We start from the raw sequence: 27284 nt of genomic DNA on the forward strand, positions 1-27284 counted from the left end.
TAGAAATAAACACAGGCGAGGTAACAAAGAAAAAGTGGGATGTGTCACAATGAGAGTGATTTCCATGAAGGAGCTATGGAAAATGTCCCCGGATAGAATGAAAGAAGATGAATTGGAGAAGGTTACGTGAGGTTACCCGTGGTGCTGTTGCTTATCGGCTTATCGTTACCATACAATTTCATTACCCGTCAAGGTACAATGTTTATATCCGATGAATCTATATAAAACTTCTGATTCAAACTGTCTCGACGTTCAGGAACGATCATCCTCTGCAAATTTCTCACCCCAGAATGCACGGTAATGGTAATTCTCCCCTAGGCATGACAATTCATCCACTTCCTGAGGTGTGAGTTTGAATGTAAATGCCCGTAAATAGCTGTTCAGTCGGGATTCTTTGCCACTCGTGGTGATGGCCACACAGCCACGGTCAATGATCCAGCGTAACAGGATCTCGGACTGGCTGACAGCATATTTGGTGGCCAAGGAAGAGAGCAGAGGATCCAATGGCCCGCCTTGGGCCCGTGTGACGGGGGTGAGGCCCCCATAACTAACAGTCTTAATACCTTTACTCTCTTGATAAGGAATAAGGTTGCCATGTTGAAGGTAAGGATGGAACTCAATCTGATTCACAGATGGGACCACTTTGGCAGTTTTGAGAATGGTCTCCAAATCACTTTGTAGGAAATTGGACACGCCAATGGACCGAGCTTTCCCAGATGTCTTTACTTGCTCCATGGCGGCCCACGCAGATTGAAGCTCTTCCTCAGACTTTGCAAAGTATGGAGCATGGATCAAGTAGCTGCTCCAATTATTAACAGCAGTTCCCGGGTGAGCCAGTAGTCACACCAGGTTGGAGTTCACTTACAGGTCCACATAGTCAAGCTGGAGCTTCTTAAGACTGGTATCAATGGCCTGAGGAATATCCGCAATATTGGTGATGACCTTGGTCGTCACGATGAGTTTCTCTCGTGATACCCCGCTCTCCTTGATTGCCTGTCCCAGTTCCTCCTCGGTCTGGTAGATTTCGGCTCCATCGAGGTGATAGTATCCTAGCTTCGTTGCCGTCTTGATTGATTCGATCAATTGCTGATTGATACCGCTGTTCGCAGACCTCTTGAACCACGCGGTGCCAGTGCCATATCCAACCTGTATTTGTCAGAGAACTTGACCGTATTATATGGGAATACTGGCAGTTTTACTCACGATAGGAACTGAGGTACCGTCATTGAGGTCCAATGTAGGAATAGACGAAATGGTATTTGCCATTTTCAATGTGATTTAATAGTGGTAGTATAGGATGAGAAGTTGTTAAGGTGGATACAACCAGCTACGGCCGTACCTTACACAAAAGGTCCACGGGTGGACCTGGACAATGATTAATAATGTCAATTATGTCATTTCTGACCCTCTTCCATACTTCAACTTCACTTGGATCCATATCCTTGAAGATATTACTTGGTCTCTCTATGAACTTCCGCGTGCCCGCGTGTTCAAGAAATTGGTATATGTTTCCACGGAGCTTTCGGCCACCGGCTTGGAATCGTTTAAACCAGATGGCATCACATCTTTCGACTGCCGGAATCTCCCTGGCTAAATTACCGAAATCAAATGTTTTCACATCTAAATTACCCCCTGATCCGGCTTTTGATACACCGGAATCCTCGCATAAGGCTCCACGGGAAACTTTGGGGCCTCGCATGGTTAAAGGAGCTTTGTTCACATATGTCCGCCCGGAGCAGACCGATGAACCAGAGCTACTAGGGGTCAGTTTGAAAGCGATGAAAGACTTGGGATTGAAACCAGGCGAGGAAAAAACGCCACAATTCAAGGCGCTGGTCGCCGGGAATGAGATTTGGTGGGATGAGGAACAGGGTGGAATCTACCCATGGGCACAGTGTTATGGAGGTCAGTATCCACGTTGTCATGCATGTAAAATCTGAAGAGACTAACATGCGCAGGGTGGCAATTGTAAGCTACAAAAGGAATTGGACATATAATGTCAACAGCTAACAAACTGCAGTGGCTCATGGGCTGGACAACTTGGAGACGGAGTAAGTTAGCAAATCAACATGCAATCGAGTCCTCAGCCCACTAGAGATACTAATTGCCCACAAATTAGCGTGCAATCAGTCTCTTTGAATGCACCAACCCTCAGACAAATAGGCGGTATGAGCTGCAACTGAAAGGAGCAGGCAAAACACCCTATTCGCGTTTCGCAGACGGCAAAGCTGTCCTTCGGTCAAGTATCCGTGAATACGTGGTCTCAGAAGGTAAGCAAACCTGCATGAAATCCGAGGACAGACCATTGAAACATTCCTAGCTCTCTCTGCCCTTGGTATACCAACCACTCGGGCACTCTCACTCACCTTAGTCCCCAATGCCAAGGTATTGCGCGAGCGTCTTGAACCAGGAGCAATTGTTGCTCGGTTTGCCGAGTCTTGGTTAAGAATAGGCACATTTGATCTTCTTCGCGTTCGCGGAGAACGTGATCTGATCAGGAAGCTTGCGACATATGTTGCGGAAGACGTTTTTAGCGGGTGGGAATCCCTTCCCGCCATTGTATCGCTGCGTGACCAGCAGTCTTCCATGCAAATTGACAATCCACAAAGGGGTATCGCCGCCGATCAAGTACAAGATCATGAGGATGTACAGGAGAATCGGTTTGCTAGACTGTATCGAGAAATTGCTCGCCGCAATGCAACGACAGTGGCCGCCTGGCAGGCTTACGGATTCATGAATGGCGTGCTGAACACTGACAACACATCCATTTACGGCTTGTCGCTAGACTACGGCCCCTTTGCTTTTATGGACAACTTTGATCCCCAGTATACCCCGAACCATGATGACCACATGCTGCGATATGCCTATCGCAACCAGCCCAGCATTATCTGGTGGAATCTGGTCCGACTTGGAGAGTCACTAGGTGAGTTGATTGGGGCTGGAAATCGGGTCGACGATGAAAGCTTCGTCAACGATGGAGGGACGGAGGAGTTTGAACCGGAGCTCATCAAACGCGCAGAGAAAATCATTGAGCGTGTGGGCGAGGAGTTCAAAGTAGTATTCCTAAACGAATACAAGCGTTTGATGGGCCAGAGGCTAGGACTCAAAACACAGGCCGAGTTGGACTTCCAGAATCTTTTTTCGGAGATGCTAGACACACTTGAAGCACTCGAATTGGACTTCAACCACTTCTTCCGCCGGCTTTCAGGGTTACCACTAACCAATCTAGAGACCGAAGAAGGCCGAAGGGAGTCAGCCTCGACTTTCTTCCACGCCGAAGGGTTCGGTGGGATTGGATACACCGAGGCTACAGCTAGAGACCGCATTGCGAAATGGCTGGATAGATGGCGGCTTCGCGTCCTAGAGGACTGGGGCCCCGAAAATGACGAGGAAAGACAAAAGACCATGAAATCCATTAACCCGAATGTAAGTACATGTTGTTCTTTTTTTTTCAAGTCCGGTGCAGATTGTCTGACCCATTGATAGTTCGTGCCTCGAGGGTGGATTCTCGACGAGGTCATCGAGCGCGTGGAACGCAAAGGGGACCGAGAAATTCTAGACCGGATCATGCAGATGTCCTTGAACCCGTTCAACGATGAATGGGGTCTTCACAGGGAAGAGGAAGGGCGTTTCTGTGGGGATGTCCCCAAGTACAAGAGGGCTATGATGTGCAGTTGCAGCTCGTAATCAAGCTAGGGGCGCTATGCGGATCTCAATTCTCTGGGAGCCGGGTGGTATACTAGAAATCAGAAACTGATTTGAGCTACGTAGCAATTTTTTTTTTTAAATTTACATCGACTCCCAATCCACGAGATATAAGACCCAGAGCAATCAAAACGACTCTGAGCGCCCTCATAAAAGCGGCGGCAGCCAAGATGGACAAGCTCCACCCGGCAGAGAAAAAACACTACGTAGAGAAACCTAGGTAGGAGGTATCAAAAGTTAAGATCATGTCAACCTTGGCAGGTGTTGATCTCTAATCATACATTTTCAGGAAAAAAAGAGAAATTCGTTTCGTGCATGCATGAAAAATGTCGTCCAATCCCATGGAAACTGCAGAAAGATGTTGACCAAAAGAGTAATGCAAGCAATGGGGCATCTTAGTTAGGGCAAGCGGACTGAACGTGACCGGGCTGCTTGCACTTGTAGCACATGCGCTCACCCTTGGCCTCAGTGGGGCAGTCACGAGAGACGTGACCGACTTCGCCGCCTAATCATGAGTTAGTAAAATTCCTTCCCCTCCCCAAAATTGAAAGAGATAACTGACAGTTGTAGCACTTCTGACCCTGAGTGCAGTCACGAGCCATGTGGCCGAAGCCACCGCAGGAGTAGCAGGTCTGCTGGCGACCACCGGCACCGCCGAAACCACCACCGTAGTTACCACCGGCGTTGTAACCACCGCCGTAGTTACCACCCTGAGAGCAGTTGCGCGCAATATGGCCGACCTGTCCGCACTTGTAGCATTCCTGGGAACCACCACCGCTGTAGTTGCTGTCGCCACCCTGGGGGCATTCGCGGGAAAGATGTCCAGTCTGGCCGCAACGGTAGCACGACTTCTCCTTGGCAGGCTCCTGGCATTCACGGCCTTTTTTTTGAATTGTTAGCCAAGTTCAGAATCTGTGATATTCAGTTTCAACTCACTCAGGTGACCCTGGCCTGTAATTGCGATTTGACTTGATTAGCAAAGTTCATATAACCAGTCCAGATGCCTGATGGTTTATTCGTGGACAATGTTGAGAGGATCATACCATTGCAGTTGTAGCTATTGGAGGTTTAGTGTTAGCTTTTGTGTGGATTGACAGACCAGAGAGGAATTACCAGGTAGGGTTTCCCTTCTTAGGGCAGTCCTTGGCCTATAAAGAGTAGGTAAGTTTCAATTCTATTATTCGCCAGAAATCCGAAAATTTTCAGTCGGGGTGAAGGTAATTACCTGGTGAGAAGCCTCGCCACCTATGAAGAGCGTTAGTATATAAAGTAAAGAAGTATCAATTTGCGCAATGTGTGACAAAGAGGCCCCGAGTCCAAAGCTAAGCTTCCAAGTGAATGACGTATTCGCAGGGATTTCAAAATTGACTCCCAGGGAAGAGAAGGAACATACAGTTGAAGCAGCCACCACGTCCGGCAGGAGGGAAGTCCATATTGAATAAGGGGGGGGGAGGGTATGAGTTTTATAAGAGAGAAAAGAAAAAAGCAAGTTGAAGAGTCTCAAAAAAAAATAATATTGTAGTGCGGGGGAAGAAAATCTTCCCGCTCGTAAAAGCTGACCGCCCTGATGTCTTGAATTTCCATTTTTCTTCCATACAAAGTCACTCTGAAATTTGATGGAAAAGAGGTCTATATAGTTGTGAAAACAGAAAGGTCCGTTTATATATAGACTGTCCAGGGTTCCCAGTCCATGAGTACCTTGTGCCACCCGGGGTTATTGGTCCGTTCTTTTCTTTTATACCTTAAAACATATACACGTTAGGTGAAGTCGTAACATTCAAGTAGTTGTGTTCCGGTCCTTTCTCGAAGAAGAAGTACCCGTTCTTCGTCAAATCCGATAGGCAGGGTCAATTCCTGCGCATTTACACTCCCCAAATTGGGATAAATCCTTCCTGGCTCTGGTTCCCCCTTGTTTTCAGCGTTGAGCTGAACACCGTTCTCCTCGAAGAATTTGCGGCTGCCCAGGGATGATATCGCCATCTCTAACTCCCATATCCGAATCTCATCCCCCCGAGAGCTCACCGAGACAGCTTTCCCGCGGTTGGTCACTTGAACGGCAGATACGGAAGAGGTGTGGCCCCAAAGGCGCCGGCCACCTTGGACGAACAAACTGTCCGATGTAGATACCACAAGGTACATAGTCAACGTGTTGTCGGCATGAGAGGTCAGTAAATACGGATGGGAATAGGACATAGAGGTTGGCGGGTGTTGATGCAGGATAGACGGTGTCCCAGGAGGGATGGGAGGTTGAGTGTCGACAAATTCGGCAGAGTGTCGCCTTTTTCTGGATTGAAGTGGCCTCAATCCATATTGGGAATCCACTGTAGTAGCCAGTCGCGAATCAAGTTGTTGCCCATCTTTGCCTAGACGCAATTCTTGAATCCCCAGAGACCACCCACAGCCAATGTGGAAGAAACTATACACAATAGTAGCGACAATTTCAAAGGATGACACTCTAAGGGATAGTGTCATGGGTGCAACGATGTTATCTGCTTTGAGGGAGGCAACCTGGCGGGGCTCGAAGGCTTCGATTCCCCTTGCTTGATGACCTCCAAGCCGCAGATTGTACAAGGTCAAATCTTTGTGCTGGGATACTACCATTAGATACGGCGACGAGAGGGCCATTGCTGTTATAGCAGCATCACTGGAGCCGATATGAGATGACTGCAAGTCTAGCTGGGACGTTTGAAGATTCAAGACGAAGAGACTAAAGTGACCATTTTCCAGTCCGACGGAGATTTCGATCTTATCTTGGATCTGGCTTACTGCCAACGCGGTTGGCGTCATAGGTGATGATTTCGATGGAGCCGACAAAGGGATTCTTGCAAGACAACATGCCGAGTCTCTTGTGGTCCAAGCCCGGAGCCCGTGCGCCGAGTCTGCCGTGAAGACAACTCCAGCACAAAACCTGACCAACGTAGGAGGGCATGATGGCTGAGGAAACTCTACCTCGGTAACTCGGCATAGCCCTTTCGACCAATTATGCCGGAGCCGATACTGTCGTTTCCAATTGCCCTCCTGTGCTAAGTGCCCATGATCGAACCATGTTGTGACTTTGGGCGAATAATCTGTCTTGACTGAAAGGGCTGTGCGTTTAATATTTGCGAGGCGGCGGGCACGGGGTCGCACCCATTGCGAGTAATATTGCCTTTTCCATATCTCAGAGTCCCCACCAAGAGCATGGAAGCGATGTGATAACCTGGTCGAGGGCAGCAAGTCAGCGAAACGCACAAGAAGGACCGGCCATAATTGGAGTATATATATACCTTTGACACACGTTAAGGGATGATACTGGTAAAAATGAAAGGATATGGAGTAGCAGCTCATTGCTCAGACGAGAAAGACGATCAACAGGCCCAATGTCGTTCCAAGTACGGATACGCTTTTGCGGTAGATCAGATTCCTGGTAGTCTCTGCACCGTTTTGGCATCCTGTCTCAGGTTAAAATTTTGCAAGGAGACTAGCTGAATTGGAGAAATCATTCCGCGCATTCGGAGGAAAGCAGTGGTTGAAGGGAATTGCAGGTGGAGTGGGCCCCAAGACACCGGGGGGATCTTATCAGTGATAAGCTCACGTGTGGCCATTTGGCCTCGACGCGTCGCGTTTATATCGCTCTACCTAAGACGGGCAAAGTTTTTTTTTTCTTTACTTCTCTCATAATCCATGCTATCTCATGATACACTAGAAACTCGACAATGGAAGTTGTCAAGGAGCTCCATGCTGCTGTGGCAAATGCCTGTGAGGCCTCATTCGACAATGCCTATAGACACATGAAATCCCATATTGATGCACACACCAAAGAGGCAGAAATCAAAGAATCACTGGCAATTAAAGCCCAGCAAAAATCAGAGACAATAATTCAAGAGCTTCAGTGCGATATCACGGTACTCCGGAGTGAGCTGCAACAATATGAAGTTGATCCACGGGACCTTGAACTTCCCGGGAAATACGCCAATCTAGAGACCGAATTTGACCCGAAGAACCTGTGGGGGGATGACCTGGATGATGATGACCATCACAATCTTCGGAAGTCTCGGAAAAAAGTTGAGGCCAAATACACCGCGCTTTATACAAATTTACAGACGTTCATCCAAACTTGGAGTGGTCTCAAATCCCGGGTGTTGCAGCATAAAAAGAAGCTACGGCGATGGGATCAACAACTAGAGCGTGAAGAATTCTCGCTTGTTCTCAACGGTCAACCCGTCACATTCCGCAGAGTGCAAAGTCCCACTCCCGAGGACGTTGACGAAGAACACTCGCCCCGGGCCCAAGCCTCCTCGAAGAAACGTTCAAGAGAACAGTGTCCAAATCTCCCAACCAAGGCCATTAAGCTATCGCAAAAAAGTACCCGTGCAGATGATGTGCATACAAATATGAAAGTCGAAGAAGATACGCAAAGAATAATTCACGGCCCAACATCAGAGTCGGCATCCACGTCTAGCTCTCCTAGACCCGATATGGAACCCTCGGAATCTTCTGATACAACACATCTCCTGTCCAATGTCCCCCGACAGCAAAATTGGCAGAGTTTTTCACCAACACTTCCCAGCAAGAATCTCGTGCATAGCCAGCGGGCGATCATCGGCTCGAAGCACCCTGCAGTTGTCAAAAATGAGATATTGTCCTCGAGCCCAACCCGAGGTGCAATGGATAACAGTGAACAGCCATTTTTAAGCACACAAGACCTCGATGAGATAGGGAATACGATACGAACACCAATGAAACGGAAAGCCTATCGGGATGTCAATAATGCGGACGCTTGGAATCCAGAGAACAGTACAAGTAACACACAGTACTCAACGCGGATACCAACAGGCCAGCAAATACCTCACCAGTCATATATACTCCAACCAGTTGACGGCAATGCACGCAGTGCCGCATTCTATGCACAGGGATCTTCCACGAAACGCCTCCAAGATCTGGAGCGACGCGCAATACCAGCTCTGGCAGAAGACGGCGACGATGCGACAAACTTACAGATATCCCCAAAGATCGGCTCCGGTGTCAATCTTGGACCTTTGGAAGCAAAGAACAATGGTGGATTTTCCCAGAGACGCCTAGAAAATCTTCTAGAACAATCGGTACCCTCCAAATCACCTCTTCGTTTGTCGAGCAAAGTTTCCGGTCCGGATTTAACAATGGCGAACAATACACCGCAGAGTGATCAAACAAGGCCTGATATGTCGAGTCAAATGGTCCCGGATATAGACCCCGACGATGAACCATTCAGAGCAAGACCACTTCATCGCCTTGGGTTGGGGCATTTCAAAATCAATCCGGCTAGAAATCAAGGGCTTGATTACGCATATGATGAAGTTGTCCGAAAGAAGGATGACCGCAAATGCATATCAGGCTGTACTCGCCCAGGATGTTGTGGTGATCGGTTCCGGGCCATGGCCCGCCTTGGGGGCCTCCCCAGCAAATCCGGGGCAGAACAAGAGAAAGAAGACCAGGCGATTCTACAAGAGTTTGTGGGAGAAGACACACAATTGCTTCGAAATATGAGCGGCAAAGAGCGTGAAAATATCCTGGTGGAAGCGAGAGCCAGGGCCCTCGCTAACCAATATGGACGACATCGGCATACTCACCAGCGAGCCCAATCCCCTCCTGGCTTCTGGCGGACTGACATGCCAGATACACAGGAGGAGGAGGAAGATCTGGAAGCTGCAAAGATATTAGAACGTGAGAAAGTGGAAGAGCGATATCGAGAGGCTATGCGCCGTGGGGGATTATGGACATGGGCGGATGAATGAGACCGGATGAATGAGACAAACATTTCTATAACCTATTCAATATTACTCTATGCCTGGAAAGACATCATAAAAGATATCTGAGACTATCAGCTCATGTGCAATTCATAGATCTTAATAAATCTCAACATGGTACAAAATATAGTACATGTCAGTATGAAAAGGCCGTGGACCTCGGCCCAGACATCTTGGCAGATGCGGCAGCGGGACCACGTGCCCCCCTGTAACCTCCCGTCCCCGGATCTCGTCTCCTTCGTCACAGCTATCTCCGACATGCTTGATGCCTGAAGATGGAAACTGTTCGCAATATTCAGAACCCAATACCACCGGTGCTCTTGCAACCCTCCAAATGGCTTTGTATGTATGAAGACTTTGTGACTAAGAATGCCAGCTCGGTTGGTCAAGTCGAGTCAGCGCTGAGGTCTTTGACTTATATTATCCCTGGTGAGTTGTCATTCGCAGTAACGAGCTGTTGAATAATCTAACAAATATTCTCTGCTAGGGCGATACCGCGAATCAGAGATACCCTCAGAATGTGGTTAGTGTAACATTGTACTTGTCTTTGAGCGCGTGCTGATATGCCCTGCAGTACACTCTGGTGTCCAGTTGTTATCATTATACCATGACTCTCTCGTCTCGCGAGTCATTGATCAACTTCCATCGACTGTCCCCCGGCCGCCGCCCACTCCTCATTCCCGGTATACTAAATACTGGACCTCTCGCTCCTCGTTGTATCGCCAGGTAGCTCTTGCGCTACAAATGCTCCAGTATACCGAGCTTCTCTGGGAGATGGCGGCACGACGGCGCGGACAGAAAACCCGTTGGCGCGTGGTTGTCTTTATTGAATTTGCAAAGGCAGTCTGCCGCTTGCTTCTTCTGCGATTGACCAACTCCAGGCCACTCGTCAGTCCTCCACTTCCAGAGCGTGAGGTGGATCCAAGAACGACAGAAGAAGAGGAACCGCAGAGTGACTGGAACGGAATGGACACTCCAGTCAGCGAGCGATCTTCAGACTTGAGCTGGACGATGCCTCGCACGGGACTTTCCCTTCCGTCTCTCCCCGACGTAAACGATGTGTCGAACTATCTCATCTCCAAAGTGCTTACGGCAGATGATATCAAACCCCCGAAGGCACTCCTTCATCGGGCAACAGGACAAGGACAGCTGGCTGAAGTGCTATACATCCTTCGGCCTGTCGTCTACGCGATGGCGATGCAAAAGTGGAGTGGTGATAAGCGCAGCTGGCGGCCATGGCTTATTGGGTTTGGGATGGAGTATGGCTGCCGTCAGCTCGCAAAGCGGGACTTTCGGGAACGAGTTGCTGGCGGTCTTCGAGGGCTCACGGGGCTTGAGCGAGAGGAATTGAAGAAGCGTGGATGGTCAATGGGCTGGTGGATGATGCGGGGCGCATTTTATGAAAACATCACCAAGTAAGAATCCCGAGTATATTGTCTCTGGGTTCACGATTGAATACTGACATTTTGCAACAGGTCCTGGCTACACAGTATAACTGGAAAGATGAAAGGCAAACCATTGTTGGACTTGGTGGGCAGTGTTGTGGAGGACTATGAATACCTGTGGGACAACTTCTACTTCTCGACTGCTACGCTGTGAATTTCCACAGATGAGCCCAGTTCTGCTTTACCACGATACCCATTATATCTATGTACGAGTCTTTTTTCTTTTTCTTTTCTTATCTCTTTTTACGGCATTTGCGGTTGAATTTGGTACTCCATCTTTCATTTGTTCTCACTCTTGCTGTGCTTTGTCAAGGAAACGCAAGGGGTATCATTAATGTTTTATTAAGTTTCATGTCTACTCACATTACACGGAGCATTCGCATTCAGAGAACCTCGGCTTGTCTGTGGCCATACCAATCCCGTAATCCAACCTTGCCCGTGCTTTTACCGGGGGCTGATGATATTAAGAACTCATCCAGCCGAGGTGCCCCTTCCTCCTCTTGGTCGGGCCAGTCGACTCGTGCTCCTCCTTTCAGTTCAAGCATCTCCTTTGCAGTGCCCCAGCTGAATCGACACTCGTTGCCCCATCCAAACACAGGGTCCATGTTGCGTCGAAGCCAGCCGACGCACTTGGAGTCTGAGGGATAACCGCTTCCCCAAGTCTCGGGGGCTGGGCTAACTGACTGCTCAGCCTGAAGCACGGCCTCGTACATGACTTCCAGTGCAACATCTCGTGTCACCTTGGCTGCCACACTGGCGGCGCTGACGCAAGGATACAAGGAATCGGCCTTCTTTGCAACTGTGATTTTGAGAGATGGGAAGATTCGCTCCAATTTTTGCTGGTATGTAGCGGGGTTCCCAATCGTGTCAATGTACACCTCTCGCACATCCACTCCAAGGTCTTCAATCACCCCTCGAATGATCTCGACTGTGGCATCCATGGCCTGGGCATTCAGATTGTACACTGCGGTGGGGGATCTCATCATGCCGGAAGAGATGTCGCGCGCCGAAAGTACTTTGACCGCATATCCGCATGACTCGAACAACGAGTCCCCTGGTGTATTCAATAAATGCATCAAGTTGGCTCGCACAGCTGGTGTAAGCACTTTGCTGTCGTCAAAGCTGTGTTTCTCGGTCAAAAGCGAGTGGTGGAGATCCAAAGGGAGATAAAAGGCACCGTAGACCATTGGCCCTAGGACAGGACCGCGGCCGGCTTCATCGACCCCCAAAACACATGGTGTACTCTTAACTATATCATGAATTGTGGATGAGGTCTCTTGGGGCGTGATTGCGGTTGGGCATGGGGTGTAGTACGCATAGGATTCGCCGGACAGAAGAGGTTCTGAAATCACACTAGGAGGAATAAAGGTTGAGGATTCCTTGAGAGGATTGACCGGGGGGTATCCTTTGTCATAATAGGCGTGTAGAAGGTTTTAAAAATAAAAAATGGAAAAAAAAGGAAGAGTGAAGGTACAAAAAATATCTCCCGAGTGAACGCGTCGACCGTTCGGGGTTAGCGGGGGGGGCGCGTGTTGCTCTTCCCGCCTAAATTCCGCATTCCTCCACTTTTTGTGTCTCTTGACTACTTTACTTGAATATCTCGTTATCTCTGATCTCTTTGAATTGCTATTCCTGGCGCTCAATTTTCAGTATGACACGAGGGCCCGGAAAGGCCCGCGACTTCGACTACTCCAATGTGGGAACCAAGGGAAGGTGAGTCGATATGTCATAGTTAATTTCACCAAGGACCTCTATACTGAATACATCTAGGCGCACTGGCATATCTCTAAAAGAGGGTCGACGCGACGAACATGGAATGGAAGAAGTAGACGGTCTCTTCTCATCTCCTGAAAAGTCGCCTGTCGAGTTGAATGGCTTTGAAGACGTGGAAAATGACTCTTCAGTTGGGTCCGAGGGCATGTCGATGGATGAAGGTAGGCTAATCTCGTGCTGCCTTAAGCTGTCGACTCACTGCGTGCTGATGCAAATTCTCTAGGCAATGCGCCAGATCCCATGGACTTCCTCAAGGGCACAAATGGCTCACGTACCTCTTTTCTCCCCCCGCCTGCTGCGCGGTCGCCGATGAAGACTAGTCCCACTAGGTCTCCGCGAAGGACTCCAGCGTTGCAATCAACTCCAGACCCGCCGGATATTCTTGAGTCGTCTAGTCCGTCTGACGGCAAAAGTTTCGCGGGCGCACAGGGAGAATCGCGTCAAGATCCATCTCCTCTTTCCACTCGATCGGTGAACGTTGGTCGCTCAAACCAAAGGAATGGCACACGGCTAAAACCCACGACAAAAGCACAACTAGCAGCAGAATTTGAGCCCGCAGTCATACATGACTTTTCCGACTTTTCCGACGACGACGAGAACGCGAATGCATTCGCCGCAGTACAACAAGATTTCGGTGACAGTCTGAATGTCGATTCTGATTCGGTTGCTGCAGAGGAGCTACACGATTCTCCCGGACAAACCCAACACGATCATGACGGCAATTCATCTACGGCCGACACAACTCCGCCTCGCGAAGAACCCGTTGTAACCTCCAAGCCAACAAAGAAGGCCGCGCCGAAGACTGCCAAGGCAGACAAGGGACAGGCGAAACCCCCCGTGCCGCGTGGACGTCCAAAGTCTCAGCGCCGTAACGTTGAAGAAGATGCCGACCCTAGGCCAACCAAAAAGCGGAACACCACCAAAACATCTCCGCCGGCGCGTGAACCTTTGGAGCCAGAATTAGATCGAGTGGTTGAGAATTATACCAACCGCACAGGTCCTTTAAAAGGCCGAAGCTTGTATATTCTAAAACGCGAAAATCCCACCGACAACAGTGCGACCCACACTCGATCTGGGCGGGTTTCCGTCCGACCACTAGCATACTGGCGCAATGAACGATGTGTCTTCGGTGATGGGGAGGCAGCCGAGGGACATCGATATCCTCTTTCAACCATTAAAGAGGTCATTCGTACCGAAGAGCAAGAGCCCGAAAAGAAGAAGAAGAAAGGGAAACGCTCAACGTCCCACAAGTCTAAGTCTAAGAAACAAAAGGATGACTCTTCGGACGAGGATGAAGATGTTGATCTCTGGGAGAAGGAAGGCGGTGTTCTTCATGGCTACACCCTCAAATGGGACGGGAAAACACAGACCAGTTCGAAGGAGGAGGAAGTCCTAGGTATGATTTCCAACCCTTATAGTTGGTTCCTTTACTAAGTATACGACACAGACATTGCATATGCTCCCTCTGGGATCGAAACCAGAGAAGTCAAAGACTCAACATTCCGATTTGCAAAGCTGCTTAGCTCGTCGTTCATCGGGTCTGGGGTTGTGGAACTCCCACCTGACGGAGTCAAGAAACCCAAGAACTCGAAGAAAATGCACATGGTCTTTTATGTCTGTCACGGGCGTGTTCAAGTGGATATCTCAGGTGTCCAGTTTAGTGCCGGAAAGGGTTGTGTTTTCCAAGTTCCTCGTGGTGAGTCACAGTTCTTCTTGCTTGTTGATTTGTATTAGTTAACTAACACCCCCCATCTCTAGGTAATTATTACAGCTTTGCAAACACCTATCAAAAAGAGGCTCGGCTTTTCTTCACACAAGGCTGTGTCCCCGATGAGAACGAGAACGAAGACGACACCCCGCAGATGTCTCAGGATGCCGGCCCTGAGAGCGAATTTGAAGCCGACACTCCCACCGCTCCTGTTCATGCCCCTGCTAAGAAAGCCAAGGGTCGCCCCAAGGGCAAGCAGAAGAAGGCTGGCAAATGATCACTTCTTAGCTCTGCCCTCCACTCCTGTCCTCATCTTTGTAGACATTGACAATGCGCCATGATACCTTTCTTCTACGTGGATACCCTGAAATTTTATTTTGTGGGCGTCTGAATGTCTTTTATTGTTATTCGTTCTTCAGCGATTTGTTTTCATAGGATTACCAGGGAATTTGGCGTTTTTTTCCCGCCTGTTTCTCTAGTTAATTATGCAATATCTATTGGTGATAATTGGTGATGGAAGAGCAACTGAGAGAAGCTGGGAATCAGAACCTCATTTATTCCAAGATATCGAAATGTATTCAAAAATATACATACCACAGTGTATCAAATCTCTTCCATGAGGTCATCTAGGTCGTCGTCTAGGCCCAACGGGGGGAACTCCCCGACCTCAACCTTTTCGGGCTTCACAAAGACTCCCCTGTTGCCTAAACATTCGAAGTAGCGCTGTCCGCCCACACTACCATCGTTTTTCCCCATCGGCTCGTCAAGCTCGATCCCGACCCAGATTGGCTGGAGATCTGCCGGAAGTTCTGCATTTTGTTGCAGCTCGCGACCCGGACCGGTGATAGGAATAGTCGGAACTGGCCCAACGAAGCGGATCGTGCCGCGTCGAATATGAGGCGGAGATGAAGGTAGAACGATGGCTCGTTTCGAAATAGTGATTCCTAGCAACATGTCATTAGATTAAAGAAATCGCATTGGCACTTGAAAAGTTTGTATCAACGAACCTCGCGTTTGAACCTCGGTCTGGTCTTTCTCAACTTGGTGACGCAGAGCTTCTTCGGGCGATAGAGCGTTAGGATCAAACCGGCCCAGCTTCTGGTTCTTCTTCCAAGCCAAGACAGAGTCCGAACGGGCCTCGTATGTTTCAGTTGGCAGCACATATTTCTCGACCGATGACAAGTCGGTGAAGTTAGCCCGCATAGTTTGTGGGCGGCTGTCATTAACCTGGCGAGGATACAAATCAGCATATATTCATGGTTCATAGTATGAAAATCTTGCGCTGACAGCTTGAATCAGAAGACATGTCGTTCTGGATCCAGTAAAGCAGTCACAGCAGAGTCGTAAAAAAAAACAAACGTAGAAAACATAGAAAAGAAAACCAACCTCGATTTCTGACCCCTTCACCAACCCCCAATCCCCGATCAGGCGGTCGTCCCCGTCAGCCCATTGATCAGGACGACCGGGCACTTTTACTCGCAGGCGCTGACACCCTGGCGGGATTCCCGTCATAGTCTCCAGCTTTGCCTTGACCTGCATCACCGTCCAAGTTGGGGTGATGCGGCGTTCAGTCAGGAATCGAGGCTCCGAATTCCCGGGCTTGGCTAAAGCCGCATTGGTGATAATGACGGAAATGTCCATCGGGGTAGGCTGGAATGCCATCTCGTCTCTGTATCACTTGTCTTTTCGTGTTTCTAGAAAGAAGTGTTAGACTGGGCTGTAAATCAACGCAGGTTCCTAATGTGCGAGACATTCAAAGAAAGAGAGGGGTAAAAAAAAATCGAAATCAAACAGCTACATTCAAGATTCCGTAATTCTTAGAATAACATGAAACCAAGAACAGATGCATTCAGCATCATTGCATGCTAAATTGCTAATATCAAAATTCCACTGAGTGGCTCACAAGAAGCGGCACTTGCCAGGATGACTTGGCAATTGATGACAGGAATACAAGATAGTCTAAATGAAAATGACAATCCTTGAACGGGGTAGGTAGTACTTACAATTTACCTTGTGCTTCCCTGTGGTTGACAGGAAAAGGAATATCGCCCCTCGAAGATGCGATTATTAGTAAGCGGTCTCCGCCAGGAACAAGTTGAGAATGGAATTGGCAAACGATATATTAGCTTTACGGGGGACAAGGTGAAACTAAGCGTAACTTCATTTTTCGGTGCAGTTTATGTAGATAAACAATTGCCTGGACGGGGTCTCAAAGTAGGATGTCGAAGTTAAGTCGACATCCTGCAAGAAATTGATATAAAACAAAACGAGTTATAGCTTATTATGATTGAAGGTTACTTAAGAGTATATATACTAAATGATATGTATCTAGAGTAGTGCTGATCTTAGAATATTGGGAAATTATAATTTACTATGTGGGCTAGTTATCGTGGATTTAGAGTACAGATCTAGTTACCTCTCATAGAGCAATTCAACTCTAGCCCTATTATTGAAACCAAGCCCATCGCAGCTTAGGCTGTTTTCTAACGGATTATGCTATGGATTCTGTACTAATATCATCGTAACTTGCATTATGATAGAAACGGCGTTCATACTTTAAGATTGATAGCCTTTTTTAAAAAAATATGACTCTATAGCAAGTGCTTTTTAGATATTTTCCAATAAAAAGTAGAAATTAGTCAAACTTGACACTATTTAAGCTTGATACTTGATGCGTACTGTAGATCTATATAAGTTCAACATCGCGATGATGTAGATATCATGCCCGTTACAAATCGCAAGCCACGTGATATCCATTCTCGCTTGGCTTTTCGACTCTTCAACAGCACCCACCTTGTTCATGACGAGAGCATCATGGCGTCCCAACAGACTGGCGAAGCGTATGAGCAGAAAAATGTCCATGAAGTGTACCAAGAGATTGCTCAGCATTTCTCTGCCACCCGCTACAAGGTGTGTTTTTTGAGCGACTTGGCCATCGCCACCACTTCGCGGGTTTCCCCAACTAACCACTTTTCCAGCCATGGCCTATAGTCGAGCGATTCCTCACAAGCCTAGCACCGGGCGCAGTGGGGATAGATGTAGGGTGTGGTAATGGCAAAAACTTGATGGTCAATCGAGATGTCTTTATTATTGCTTCAGATAGGTATGTTTTTGATAAGATGAATTATTGAATTTTTTGGATTTTTTGGATTTTCTATAGACTGGTTTATTTCCTTGGGATACCCATTCCGCCCGTTGTATCCCTTTAGCTTGGTCTGGGCTAATACAATGGCAGATCTGAGAACCTGGCTCGGATTGCCCTACAGCACCAGCCGCATTCGACCGTGGTGGCTGATATTCTTGAACTCCCACACCGGGATGCAAGCTTTGACTTTGCGATTTCAATCGCGGTGGTGCACCATCTTTCCACTCCAGCCCGGCGAGTCCAAGCCGTCGCCGAGATCATGCGTACTGTGAAGCGTGGTTCGGAGACGCAGGGTGGTGGGAAGATCCTGATCTATGCCTGGGCCCTCGAGCAAAAGAACAGCCGTAGAGGTTGGGACAAGGGCGATGAGCAAGATCGAATGGTTTCCTGGGTTCGCAAGGGTGATCAACCCCAGACTTTCCATCGCTACTATCACCTGTACGCGGAAGGCGAGCTGGAGCGTGATATTGACAATGCAGGCGGTCAAGTGCTAGAATCCGGGTACGAGAAAGATAACTGGTGGGCGATCGCAACACCCAAAACGGCTCATAACGTTTGAAAATGTGGTATGCAGCTCCGAGAGCCAGCCTCGGAGTCATAGGGACAACACATCAATTCGCACTGCTGGTCCGCCCAAATTTCTGCAAACAAAGGAAAAGAACGCAACAAACATCGAGGGGTAGAAATCATCTATACGATTCACTGTCCCCACAAATCACGATATACCTCCAACCGGCGCTATGCAATTCGTAATAGAAAACAAAAGAAAACAGAAAAAAAGAAAAGAAATATGGATGTTTGGTGGGGGGGGGGGGGGGATAACAAAGGGGAAAAACTCAAAAGACGTGTAGCGTCATCTTCATCATCTCACCCTAGGGCATGGTCCGAGGGGGCATGCCAAGGTGAGGTCCCATGAGACCTGGTGGGGGAATCCCCATCTCCGGCGGTCGTCCAATTCCATAAAACTCTCTTGGGGGAGGTGGAGCGGGGGCATATGCAGGAACGCCTGCAGTGAGCTCTTCAAGGGAGGGAAGTTGAGGTGGATGGCCTGGCAGATGGCCTGGGATTGTGCGTGAGGAAGATCCCTTTCTTGGGCGGGATAAAGAGGTGCTGGCGCGGCGTGTTCTGGTGGTTGGGGGATCGATAGCAGCACTTGAGAGAGAGAATGGCACTACGCCTGCGCGTCGAGCCATCTCCTGCTCTCCCAACTGCCAATGCATGGCCTCTGCTGCACGCCATGGGATCGCCATTTCCTCCGCTACCTTGGACCACATTTCGGCTTTGAATCTATAGCGAGATTAGATGTGTGTTTCTTTTTTTTTTTCTTCCGGGAAGATACCGTTCTCCCAAACCTACCTCTCATATAAACGGGCTAATTTGTTCTTCTTATCTTCATCCCATTCGCTTCGGCGTTCCAGGTAGTTCTGATAGTGAAGACGGCAACTGATGGCACTGCGGCCGGGGAGTCGTTTGCTGATGTCCTCCCACTTCATCCCACTACCCCGCAGTTCGATGATCAAAGCGTCCTCATCTGGCGACCACTTGGATTGCTTCTTTGCTGGAGATTCGGACGTATGTGAGGGCTGTAGGCGCTTGGCAGCCCCCGACGGGCCGGTCTTGGTCAAGGGTGGCATGGCCATGGCGGCCGGGCCCGGCATAGTCATGGGACCTAAGCCCAGGGGCCCTATCGTTCGGGGCGGATACCCGGTGTTCAAACCCGGGGCGGCTTCTTCCTCATCTTGGGGCTTGAGTAGTAGTGAGATATCCACTTTGACAGGAGGCAATATAGGCCGATTTTGTAACGCAATCATATGCGCGGATGAGCGAATAGAATAGTCAAAATGAAAAAGCCAAGGGAGGTTTCCCCAACTCTGGAGGAAGGAGGCAAAGAGGGCTAACACAAGAAGAATAGGAAGGTATGATGCCCCCAAATCCAGAATCGACTATTTGTTTTTTAAGGAAAAAAAAAAAAAAAGGGAATTTTTCGAAATCTCCAGGATATAGAGGGAAAGGTAAAAGAGCTAAAAAAGATTCCAATTCATAAGGAAAGGAAACCCCATATGAAGCGAATGTGAAACGAAGTGACAGCTGATCTAAACCTATGGGAAAGAGTCTAAGACCAGGGTAACGGCCGTTACAGAGTCAAAATTACTATCCACTTTTTAATTAAAGATACGGTCAATTCCCCTGTCTACTTTTGATCGTATTGATGTTTTTATGACCTGCAGAGTTTCTAACCCAGACAAGGAAGAGGGGCTATACTTCAACGGGGACCCGCATCGTCCTTGGGTTAAATGACGGTCTTCTCCGGTCCAGAGCTAAGAGAATTTACGGAACCAGTCGGGGATTTTTTAGAAATTCCCCTTGCTCGAGTGGAGTCCGGGTTGACGTCTATATACTTCGATTTCCTTGAACGACGGGGCAGATTAAGGGACCGGTGGGTCAATTTCTCAGGCCCTGGACCTCAATTTCCACCAATTTCCCGGACAGAAAGGAACACGAGTTCCTTGGGATATATATTCCCTGAAACTCCCCTATCACCTTTCCCCTAAAAAAAAAAGGCAAATGTCTAGGTGGATCGTAACGTTCGCAAGCCGATCGTTGCCTCCCTTGGCTTTTGCACAGACATGACCCGTTCGACTTCACCGTATGATCTTGAAATGCCCGGGTTATGTCCGAAGGGGGATCTATAAACCAAAATATTAAAAAAAAAAAAAAGGAAATCTAGATTTCGGGAGGGAAAAAAAAAAAAGAAAGAAAGAAAGGTATAGGGCTCTAACCTTGAACAGGATAAAACCCGCTGAAGAAATAACGGTGTGGAGTTTCAAGGAGGGGCAAACGTTGGATCATCAGAACTATGACTGAAGTGGTAGCGAAGAGCTGGTGGCGTTGCGCGGCCGTTTCTCTCCCATCTCCGACCCGGGTTTTTTTTGGTTTCTCTGTCAAGTTTGGACTTGTTCTACAGAGTAGATGTGAGGAACCCCCTATACGTGGTATATTCCCAAGTGGATGCATCGCAAATATATAGACAATCCCGTACACTTTCGGCCGGATCTCTGGATAGGCCAATCATTCGGTCAGATTGACGTGATTTGACTCCACATCTGAAACAGCCTTGGAGTCCTTCTAGACACTCTATAGACACTTTAGGTGGAACGGGTACAAGATCTCGACTGGTCTCGAACATGTAAAAAAAAAAAAATACTGGGGAAACACGGGAAATTGGATAGACCGTTAGGGTACTAGATTGGACTCGGAATTTGACTGGAATTTTCAGATTCCACACGTTCTCATTTTCATTGAACGTTTTATTTATAGATCCCGTAGAAAGTGGCTTTGTTGGAATGTACATTTCGAATCACGTCTCAAAGCATGGAACGGAAATCGAAAAGAAAGAACCCTAAGGAATGGAATGTGAATGAGGGCGTGGGTGGACAGATTTGTCAACTTTCTTTGATCGCTGTCCTCGTGGCTTTATTGGCTCTCTCATTCTTTGAATTCAACTCTATGCCGGATGGTCCTATTTTTCTTTGGAGATGAAAACAATGAAAGTCCAGTGGGCCATACAAGATAAATTAAACTGCAATCCCAAGCAATAATGCTCAGATCACATCTATTCACGGATGCCCGTATATTCCATCATGCCCAAAAAGAACGTCGAGCACGTCGAGCACGTCGAGCACGTAGAAGAGGGCGTCGAACAAGTTGAACAAGTCGAAGAGCCAAACGAAGGGGATGAAGAGCAAGAGCAAGTCGAACGGCACGTCGAAGGGGAAGAAGTATACTCGGATAAGGAGGTGAAAGATAAAACGGAGAAAAGAACAAAGTCGGGGGAAGATAAAAGGACACTGCGAGTAAGGGGAGCCAACACAATACCCAAAAAAAAAAAAAAACTTACTCTAACAGACATAGCCATTGATTCCCACCTATTGGCATCCCGACCTGCCCGACAAAACCACCGTGGGATTTCCAAATGGTGGAGTAGACTGCTATCGAAATGCCGTCTTCCAAATGATTCTACACATGCCAATTTTCTACAATTGGCTCATCTGGTACAAGGAGCACCATGCCCCAGAGGGTCACGTTTGCAAACTGGGCATATCCGAGGACGGTCCCACGGAGTGTCAAGTTTGCCAACTTGCGACGATCGCTCAAGGTTACTGGGCAGGGGAAACGAAAAGCTGGAAGCCTGCTTTTAGATCCCTAACACGCTTGCTCTTGCGGGGTTGGAAACCAGCGGGGACAGACTCGGAACAAGACCCGGCAGAGTACTTTGACGTGCTTTACAATGCGATCAAAAACAGCACCAAGCCGATGATGTATGTTCTTCCCCTCTTTTTCTCTCTCCATGTCCCTACAGACACACGGACTGATGTATGAATAGGCAAGGAGACTTGGAAGATATGTTCCAGGTCGAAATCATCATGGCGATGAAGTGCGCTGGGGCAAACCCTTGTGAGCCAAGATATATTCCACGACAGCAACTGTTCATGATGATCAACTTATCCGGGGAGGAGGGCGATGAACTCCCCGTGAAGCCTACGTTGGCCGATATCATCGCCCAGCACTTTGACCACCAGGACGATTACGGTGCGTGTGAGCAGTGTGGAGGCACCAGGACGTCCACAGACCACATAGGAAGCTTTCCCGAGCTTCTCTTGGTTCAGCTCAACCGCACCAGTGCCATGGGCGAGAAGATCAGCACTCACGTATATCTGAGTGAGGACTTGGATATCGAGACACGGTTCATGGATGAACGCTGGGGGAACGAACGGAAAGTCATCCAGTACAAATTGACCTCGATGGTCTTGCATCATGGCAGGGATGTCACACAAGGTCATTACAGTATGGGTGTTAAAGGGAAAGGAGATGAATGGGTCAAGGCGAATGACCTGGAAATCACCGACTGGATCCCCGAAGGGCCTGGATGCAACCCAAACCATCTCCCGACCGGTTATCTCTTTACATACCGCCGGTTACCTACGAATGACAAAGTACAGACAGAGGGAGAAGCAGCCAAGGGAGGGAGAACCCCAGAGCCCGAGGACATGCAAGTCGACTCCAATTTCTTCGCAGATTTTGTTTCTGGACTTCCAGAAGTAGACGATATCCCGAGCAGGTCCGAGGGATTAGTGAGGGTACTGGATGTGGTCATTCCCAAGGTTCTCGATACATACATAGCTTGCACGGCGGAATCGAGGCGCAAGGAGTTTGAGAAATGGGCAGATGAATGGGAGAAGAAAAGGGGAGTCAAAAGGGGAATCCAAGAGACTTCCGCTATTGGTCCAGACATTGGTGACAATGAGGAAATTCTCAACTGGACTAAAGAACGAGGACGACTGGAGATAACTTTGACTGGGGATAAAGGAAAAGGAGCCAAATTATTGGATCTTGAAGTTCAAGGGATGCACTTCAATAGACTCAAGAACAATAAACGAGAAAGGGAGGAAGAGGAAGTCGACAGGGAAAAAGAAAAGACATTTTCTAAAATTTTCAACAAAGTCAAAGGCAAAGCGAAGAACTATGATGAAACTGGAGGAAATGGAAAGAAGAAGAGTAAGAAGTAAAGGAAGTAGGGGAGTTCGGGGTTGAGCTTGTCAGGTTATATATATCGCCTCTTTTTTTTTCTTTCTCGCTCTCTTTTGGTTTTCAGTTTTCAATCTTCATTCTCTCTCTCCCTCTCTCTCCCTCTCTCTCTCTCAAACATGAATATGATACCTACTCCTAACATGTTCATTGATCAACTGATCACAGAATTGGGAAATTCAAATCTAAAACCATTGATGTTAACATTACACTGCCTATTCCCAAATGACTTTCTCCCTGCCCTTGATATCCTCGACCGCAAACTAGTACGTCGAATTAGATCGGATTGTGCAGAAATAGAGGATATCTTCATCGTGATATCTGCAGCACCTTCATCCCCATCCCAAAAGGGCTACGAGGTTCGGCTGCGTGCCTGGAATTGCAGCTGTCCTACATTCACCCTGTCTGCATACCGAGATCAACCCCCGGCGAATCATCCGGCAAACGAACGAAATCAGTTGCCCTACTCATTTGGCGGAACTGTGGCTCGTGGTATGGCTCGGGTGTCACCTCCTACCTGCAAACATATCCTAGCCTGTATTCTGCATACACGGTGTCCTGAGCTGTTCGGGGTTGACGGGGATGGCAGATTCGCCGTTTCCATGGAGGAATTGGCGGGCTGGTGTGCTGGCTGGGGTGGTTGATTTGTCTTTTGGCACGTCAAATGCAAATTGATGTACGAATAATTATTATGTCCTTGGGCGGAAGAGAAGCTGCTGAACCATCTGGGAATCATCCCAGGCATCCACAGATGACAACGGGTCCTACTACAGACCCTTGTCCATTCCACATGAACCATCTGCTCGTGTCCGGGCAATCATTCATTGAACACATGACAAGTCCGGCTGGCCACGCATGGAGAGTTGTCCCAGAGCCCTCTACGATGATGGGATGATGGGATGATGGCATGATGGCATGACAAACACGCCAATGACAGTGTTATTACAATGTACTTTTAAACAGCTCACAGAGAAACCAAGGTCTTCGTTCGCTGTGCGAAATGGATAGACTTGGGACTGCTAATGTGATCTCGATCATGACTATCCGCTATACATGGCAAGATATAAGAGAGGGGGAAGGGAAAGTGGAAATGCCATATGCTTCACTCATTGAATTGAGAATTCTTTCCGGAAGAGCATAAATTAAGAAAAGTCCTTTAGTTCTTCTTGTTCTTGTCGGAGCTATCCTGCTCCTCCTTCTGCTCACCATTTGGCGAACCAGATTTCATGACATCCTTGTCTCCCTTGGTTCCATTGGCCTCCTGGTCCCGCTTGGTGTCACTCTCCTCTTGCTGCTGTCGGTTCTGGATCTTGTTATCGATTAGGTCGTGGAAAGCCGTGATGGCACGGATCAAGCTGCTGATGTAGATAGCCATCAACTGGTCATTAGTCTTGACACTCATGGCCCGTGCCAACTCGCTGTTCTCGATCTGTGGTTCTTGACCGTTGGTCTGCTGCGTCGCCGGTGGGGTGGACAGATTGGGAAGGAGATTGAAAACGTCCTGGAGGTTGCCCAGAATAGCGTGGTTGACGGGAAGATCCTTGTCGAGAACTTTCTGGAGGTATTGGCCGATATCGCGTAGCCGCAGATGCAATCCTTGTAGCGACTGCAGCTGCGACGTGATACGGGTGGAAAGTGTGCCGACTGCGACGTCTCTGATGTCTCGGAGGAGGTGCTCCACGCCAATCTCCTCTGCTTCTTCTGCCTCGATTATCGATGGGGTGTGCACAAATGTCCGGGAGGTCGTTGTTCCATCCTGCAAGTACAAAATAGCCTTGGTTAGTCCTGGTGGGCCTGATGGGTGCTTCCTTGGGTACAATTGCAAAACTCACATCCTTGATTTCATCCACGGCGAAGTAAGCATCTGTAGGCACACCGACTTCCTTCGGTTGTACATCGACAATAACCAGCAAGGGGTTGGGGGTGTATTTCTTGAAGAGCTCATTGATCTCCAAATCCGAAGCGCGCAGCTTAGGACCCGAGTGGTACCAGCCGACTAGCTTCTCGCGAGCATTGATCTTCTTGAACATATCCCTCATCGACTCGACGAAGTTGTGGTCCAAGAACCACACTGATGGATCTTTTTCATCCTCCTCGAACGGGACTAGAAAGAAAACACAGGTGTCAGCTCTGTTGTATGGATTTGGTTCACCGAAGCTTGCACTCACCAGCAAAACTGTTTGATACCCGGACATTATCGCCCGAGTTCTCACCCAGCAGCACACCTACAACACGTTTCCGGGTGCCCTTTGCCGTTCTCCCATAGTGATCTGCGACGGAAAGGAGGACTAACGGGGCAACCGTCACAGAGCGGTTGACGAGGGATAGTGTGTCTGCCGTGGTGGCAGGCATCGTGAAAGGGAAGATGAAAAGAAATCGAGAGCTACAAGGGACAACTAAAGCTCATAGATCAAATAAAATTTAATGAAACAGCAAATCAACGCGAGACAGGAGAATGCGGTAGATGGAGAGCGATGATGCACAGGTGCTCTTGAGAGCTCTCCGCCACAGAGCTGCGCCATCTCGAGGCTGGAGAACTTAGTAAGCAGCCACGGTGGAATTTACCGAGTGAAGAGAAGCTTTGGAAGATATACGTGTAAACAAGATAATTATATATATATGTAAAAGAATATATAAAGAATATAGAGCATATTGTATAGATATTAGACATTGTATCAGGATATATAACATGTATACATGTCTACAAATGGTATACTATGTATTCACTGTGAAGCCCGTGCTCTCCGAACCTCGGGCGCTAAGTTCCTTGCGAATCTTCCCTTTCCCCATTTCTTCCGTTTCTCCGTCTACAGCGTTTCTCTTCTTCAAACCTCTCTCCTCTTACAAATCACAATGGCTCCCATCACCGAAGAGGCCGTTTCCGGTCTGAAGAACACCATTCACCAGCTCGAGGCGAAGGTGTCCGAGCTTGAGAGCCGTCTCGCCAATGGCGGCAAGCCCAAGTCCGCTGCTGAGCAGATGCGCATCATCCTGATGGGCCCTCCTGGTGCAGGTATGCGATTGAGCTATAACTGAAAAAAGGACAATGGATATTAACGGTTTCAATTAGGCAAGGGTACTCAAGCCCCGAACCTCAAGGAAAAGTACTGCGCGTGCCACCTGGTGAGTAGAAGTTTGCCCGGGTACAACATAAGCTCTTTCCCGCTGATATATTTCCTGAATAGGCCACCGGAGACATGCTGCGGTCCCAGGTCGCGAAGAAGACCGATCTTGGTAAGGAAGCCAAGAAGATCATGGACCAAGGTGGTCTCGTCAGCGACGAGATCATGGTCAACATGATCAAGAGCGAGTTGGACAACAACGCCGAGTGCAAGAACGGGTGCGTACATCTACAGTTTTCTCCTAAATTCACTTTCTTCCGAGGCTCGGCCAAAATTTAACACGAGAGGTGCACAGTTTCATTCTGGATGGTTTCCCCCGGACCGTTGCGCAGGCCGAGCGTCTCGATGACATGCTCATCTCTCGTGAGCAGAAGCTTCAGCATGCCATTGAGCTTCAGATTGACGACTCCTTGTTGGTGGCTCGTATCACCGGCCGCCTGGTCCACCCTGCCTCCGGCCGCTCGTACCACAAGATCTTCAACCCACCCAAGGTTGACATGAAGGACGACGTCTCCGGAGAGCCGCTGATCCAGCGTTCCGATGACAATGCCGAGACCCTCACCAAGCGCCTGTCTACTTACCACGCCCAGACCACCCCCGTTGTCGACTACTACAAGAAGACCGGTATCTGGCGTGGCATTGATGCCAGCCAGGAGCCTGGCCAGGTCTGGAAGAGCATTCTTGGAGTCTTCCGCCAGTAAGCGATTCTGTTGGATTGGTATCATTTAAAAGGGGAATTTGAGGGGTAATTTGGGACATTTACCAGTCCAGCGCTCCGTGATGCCTACCTTTTTTTTTTCCCTATGTTTTTTTCTTAATTGGGCACACCGGAAGAATGGCTGGCGTTTTCGTCCACATATAGACGTGGGTTTATCCCCTTGACCGCCATGTATAGTAGTATGTGTGTACCTTTGAGGACCGAATACACTCAAGACCGGCTTGCATTCAATTGGTTCGTTTGGTAAATTTCTTAGTTTTTAGTCTTACATTCGAGTAGGTGTGATGTGTATTCGTCGGATATCATGTACTGTTGTT

General features: G+C 48.5%; 15 protein-coding genes across 15 annotated transcripts; 8 read left to right on the forward strand and 7 right to left on the reverse strand.

The window, feature by feature from the left end:
• Nucleotides 1-252: 252 nt before the first annotated feature.
• N7447_002186 (aldo/keto reductase) lies at nt 253-1266 on the reverse strand (the record flags this gene model as incomplete). The annotated part of the gene is made up of 3 exons (XM_057226461.1): nt 253-799; nt 866-1146; nt 1204-1266. The coding sequence occupies 3 exons, from the start codon at nt 1264-1266 to the stop codon at nt 253-255; spliced, it is 891 nt and encodes a 296-aa protein (XP_057090477.1).
• Nucleotides 1267-1553: 287 nt separating this feature from the next.
• Nucleotides 1554-3687, forward strand: N7447_002187 (uncharacterized protein; the record flags this gene model as incomplete). Its single annotated transcript, XM_057226462.1, has 6 exons — nt 1554-1905; nt 1959-1968; nt 2021-2051; nt 2120-2270; nt 2321-3426; nt 3487-3687. The coding sequence occupies 6 exons, from the start codon at nt 1554-1556 to the stop codon at nt 3685-3687; spliced, it is 1851 nt and encodes a 616-aa protein (XP_057090478.1).
• Nucleotides 3688-4100: 413 nt separating this feature from the next.
• On the reverse strand, nt 4101-5138 carry N7447_002188 (uncharacterized protein; the record flags this gene model as incomplete). The annotated part of the gene is made up of 7 exons (XM_057226463.1): nt 4101-4210; nt 4268-4585; nt 4642-4656; nt 4749-4762; nt 4819-4853; nt 4931-4950; nt 5099-5138. The coding sequence occupies 7 exons, from the start codon at nt 5136-5138 to the stop codon at nt 4101-4103; spliced, it is 552 nt and encodes a 183-aa protein (XP_057090479.1).
• A 325-nt stretch (nt 5139-5463) lies between these two features.
• On the reverse strand, nt 5464-7135 carry N7447_002189 (WD domain protein; the record flags this gene model as incomplete). The annotated part of the gene is made up of 2 exons (XM_057226464.1): nt 5464-6904; nt 6972-7135. The coding sequence occupies 2 exons, from the start codon at nt 7133-7135 to the stop codon at nt 5464-5466; spliced, it is 1605 nt and encodes a 534-aa protein (XP_057090480.1).
• A 265-nt stretch (nt 7136-7400) lies between these two features.
• N7447_002190 (SAE2 C-terminal domain-containing protein) lies at nt 7401-9458 on the forward strand (the record flags this gene model as incomplete). The annotated part of the gene is made up of 1 exon (XM_057226465.1): nt 7401-9458. One exon carries the CDS (start codon nt 7401-7403, stop codon nt 9456-9458), a length of 2058 nt encoding a protein of 685 aa, XP_057090481.1.
• Nucleotides 9459-9745: 287 nt separating this feature from the next.
• On the forward strand, nt 9746-11069 carry N7447_002191 (peroxisomal membrane protein PEX16; the record flags this gene model as incomplete). The annotated part of the gene is made up of 4 exons (XM_057226466.1): nt 9746-9899; nt 9958-9993; nt 10045-10885; nt 10946-11069. The coding sequence occupies 4 exons, from the start codon at nt 9746-9748 to the stop codon at nt 11067-11069; spliced, it is 1155 nt and encodes a 384-aa protein (XP_057090482.1).
• A 229-nt stretch (nt 11070-11298) lies between these two features.
• On the reverse strand, nt 11299-12329 carry N7447_002192 (ribonuclease H2 catalytic subunit RNH201; the record flags this gene model as incomplete). The annotated part of the gene is made up of 2 exons (XM_057226467.1): nt 11299-12268; nt 12310-12329. 2 exons carry the CDS (start codon nt 12327-12329, stop codon nt 11299-11301), a joined length of 990 nt encoding a protein of 329 aa, XP_057090483.1.
• Nucleotides 12330-12566: 237 nt separating this feature from the next.
• On the forward strand, nt 12567-14673 carry N7447_002193 (Cupin domain protein; the record flags this gene model as incomplete). Its single annotated transcript, XM_057226468.1, has 5 exons — nt 12567-12628; nt 12686-12849; nt 12912-14084; nt 14136-14384; nt 14447-14673. The coding sequence occupies 5 exons, from the start codon at nt 12567-12569 to the stop codon at nt 14671-14673; spliced, it is 1875 nt and encodes a 624-aa protein (XP_057090484.1).
• A 326-nt stretch (nt 14674-14999) lies between these two features.
• N7447_002194 (TBCB family protein) lies at nt 15000-16058 on the reverse strand (the record flags this gene model as incomplete). The annotated part of the gene is made up of 3 exons (XM_057226469.1): nt 15000-15340; nt 15404-15623; nt 15783-16058. 3 exons carry the CDS (start codon nt 16056-16058, stop codon nt 15000-15002), a joined length of 837 nt encoding a protein of 278 aa, XP_057090485.1.
• Nucleotides 16059-17210: 1152 nt separating this feature from the next.
• N7447_002195 (tRNA (carboxymethyluridine(34)-5-O)-methyltransferase) lies at nt 17211-18100 on the forward strand (the record flags this gene model as incomplete). The annotated part of the gene is made up of 3 exons (XM_057226470.1): nt 17211-17306; nt 17375-17499; nt 17632-18100. The coding sequence occupies 3 exons, from the start codon at nt 17211-17213 to the stop codon at nt 18098-18100; spliced, it is 690 nt and encodes a 229-aa protein (XP_057090486.1).
• A 313-nt stretch (nt 18101-18413) lies between these two features.
• On the reverse strand, nt 18414-19352 carry N7447_002196 (MYB DNA-binding domain protein; the record flags this gene model as incomplete). Its single annotated transcript, XM_057226471.1, has 2 exons — nt 18414-18828; nt 18898-19352. 2 exons carry the CDS (start codon nt 19350-19352, stop codon nt 18414-18416), a joined length of 870 nt encoding a protein of 289 aa, XP_057090487.1.
• Nucleotides 19353-21182: 1830 nt separating this feature from the next.
• Nucleotides 21183-23108, forward strand: N7447_002197 (Peptidase C19 ubiquitin carboxyl-terminal hydrolase 2; the record flags this gene model as incomplete). The annotated part of the gene is made up of 3 exons (XM_057226472.1): nt 21183-21395; nt 21454-21860; nt 21926-23108. The coding sequence occupies 3 exons, from the start codon at nt 21183-21185 to the stop codon at nt 23106-23108; spliced, it is 1803 nt and encodes a 600-aa protein (XP_057090488.1).
• A 138-nt stretch (nt 23109-23246) lies between these two features.
• On the forward strand, nt 23247-23771 carry N7447_002198 (uncharacterized protein; the record flags this gene model as incomplete). Its single annotated transcript, XM_057226473.1, has 1 exon — nt 23247-23771. One exon carries the CDS (start codon nt 23247-23249, stop codon nt 23769-23771), a length of 525 nt encoding a protein of 174 aa, XP_057090489.1.
• Nucleotides 23772-24283: 512 nt separating this feature from the next.
• Nucleotides 24284-25493, reverse strand: rpn8 (proteasome regulatory particle lid subunit RPN8; the record flags this gene model as incomplete). Its single annotated transcript, XM_057226474.1, has 3 exons — nt 25296-25493; nt 24960-25231; nt 24284-24883 (listed from the first exon to the last, which is right to left on the reverse strand). The coding sequence occupies exons 1-3, from the start codon at nt 25477-25479 to the stop codon at nt 24284-24286; spliced, it is 1056 nt and encodes a 351-aa protein (XP_057090490.1). The 5' UTR covers nt 25480-25493.
• Nucleotides 25494-25980: 487 nt separating this feature from the next.
• adk1 (adenylate kinase ADK1) lies at nt 25981-26950 on the forward strand (the record flags this gene model as incomplete). The annotated part of the gene is made up of 4 exons (XM_057226475.1): nt 25981-26140; nt 26198-26250; nt 26313-26467; nt 26545-26950. The coding sequence occupies 4 exons, from the start codon at nt 25981-25983 to the stop codon at nt 26948-26950; spliced, it is 774 nt and encodes a 257-aa protein (XP_057090491.1).
• Between the last annotated feature and the right edge of the window lie 334 nt (nt 26951-27284).

This window comes from Penicillium robsamsonii (assembly GCF_028829455.1).
Source record: "Penicillium robsamsonii strain IBT 29466 chromosome Unknown utg000001l_segment0_segment0, whole genome shotgun sequence".
Taxonomy (NCBI): Eukaryota; Fungi; Ascomycota; class Eurotiomycetes; order Eurotiales; family Aspergillaceae; genus Penicillium; species Penicillium robsamsonii.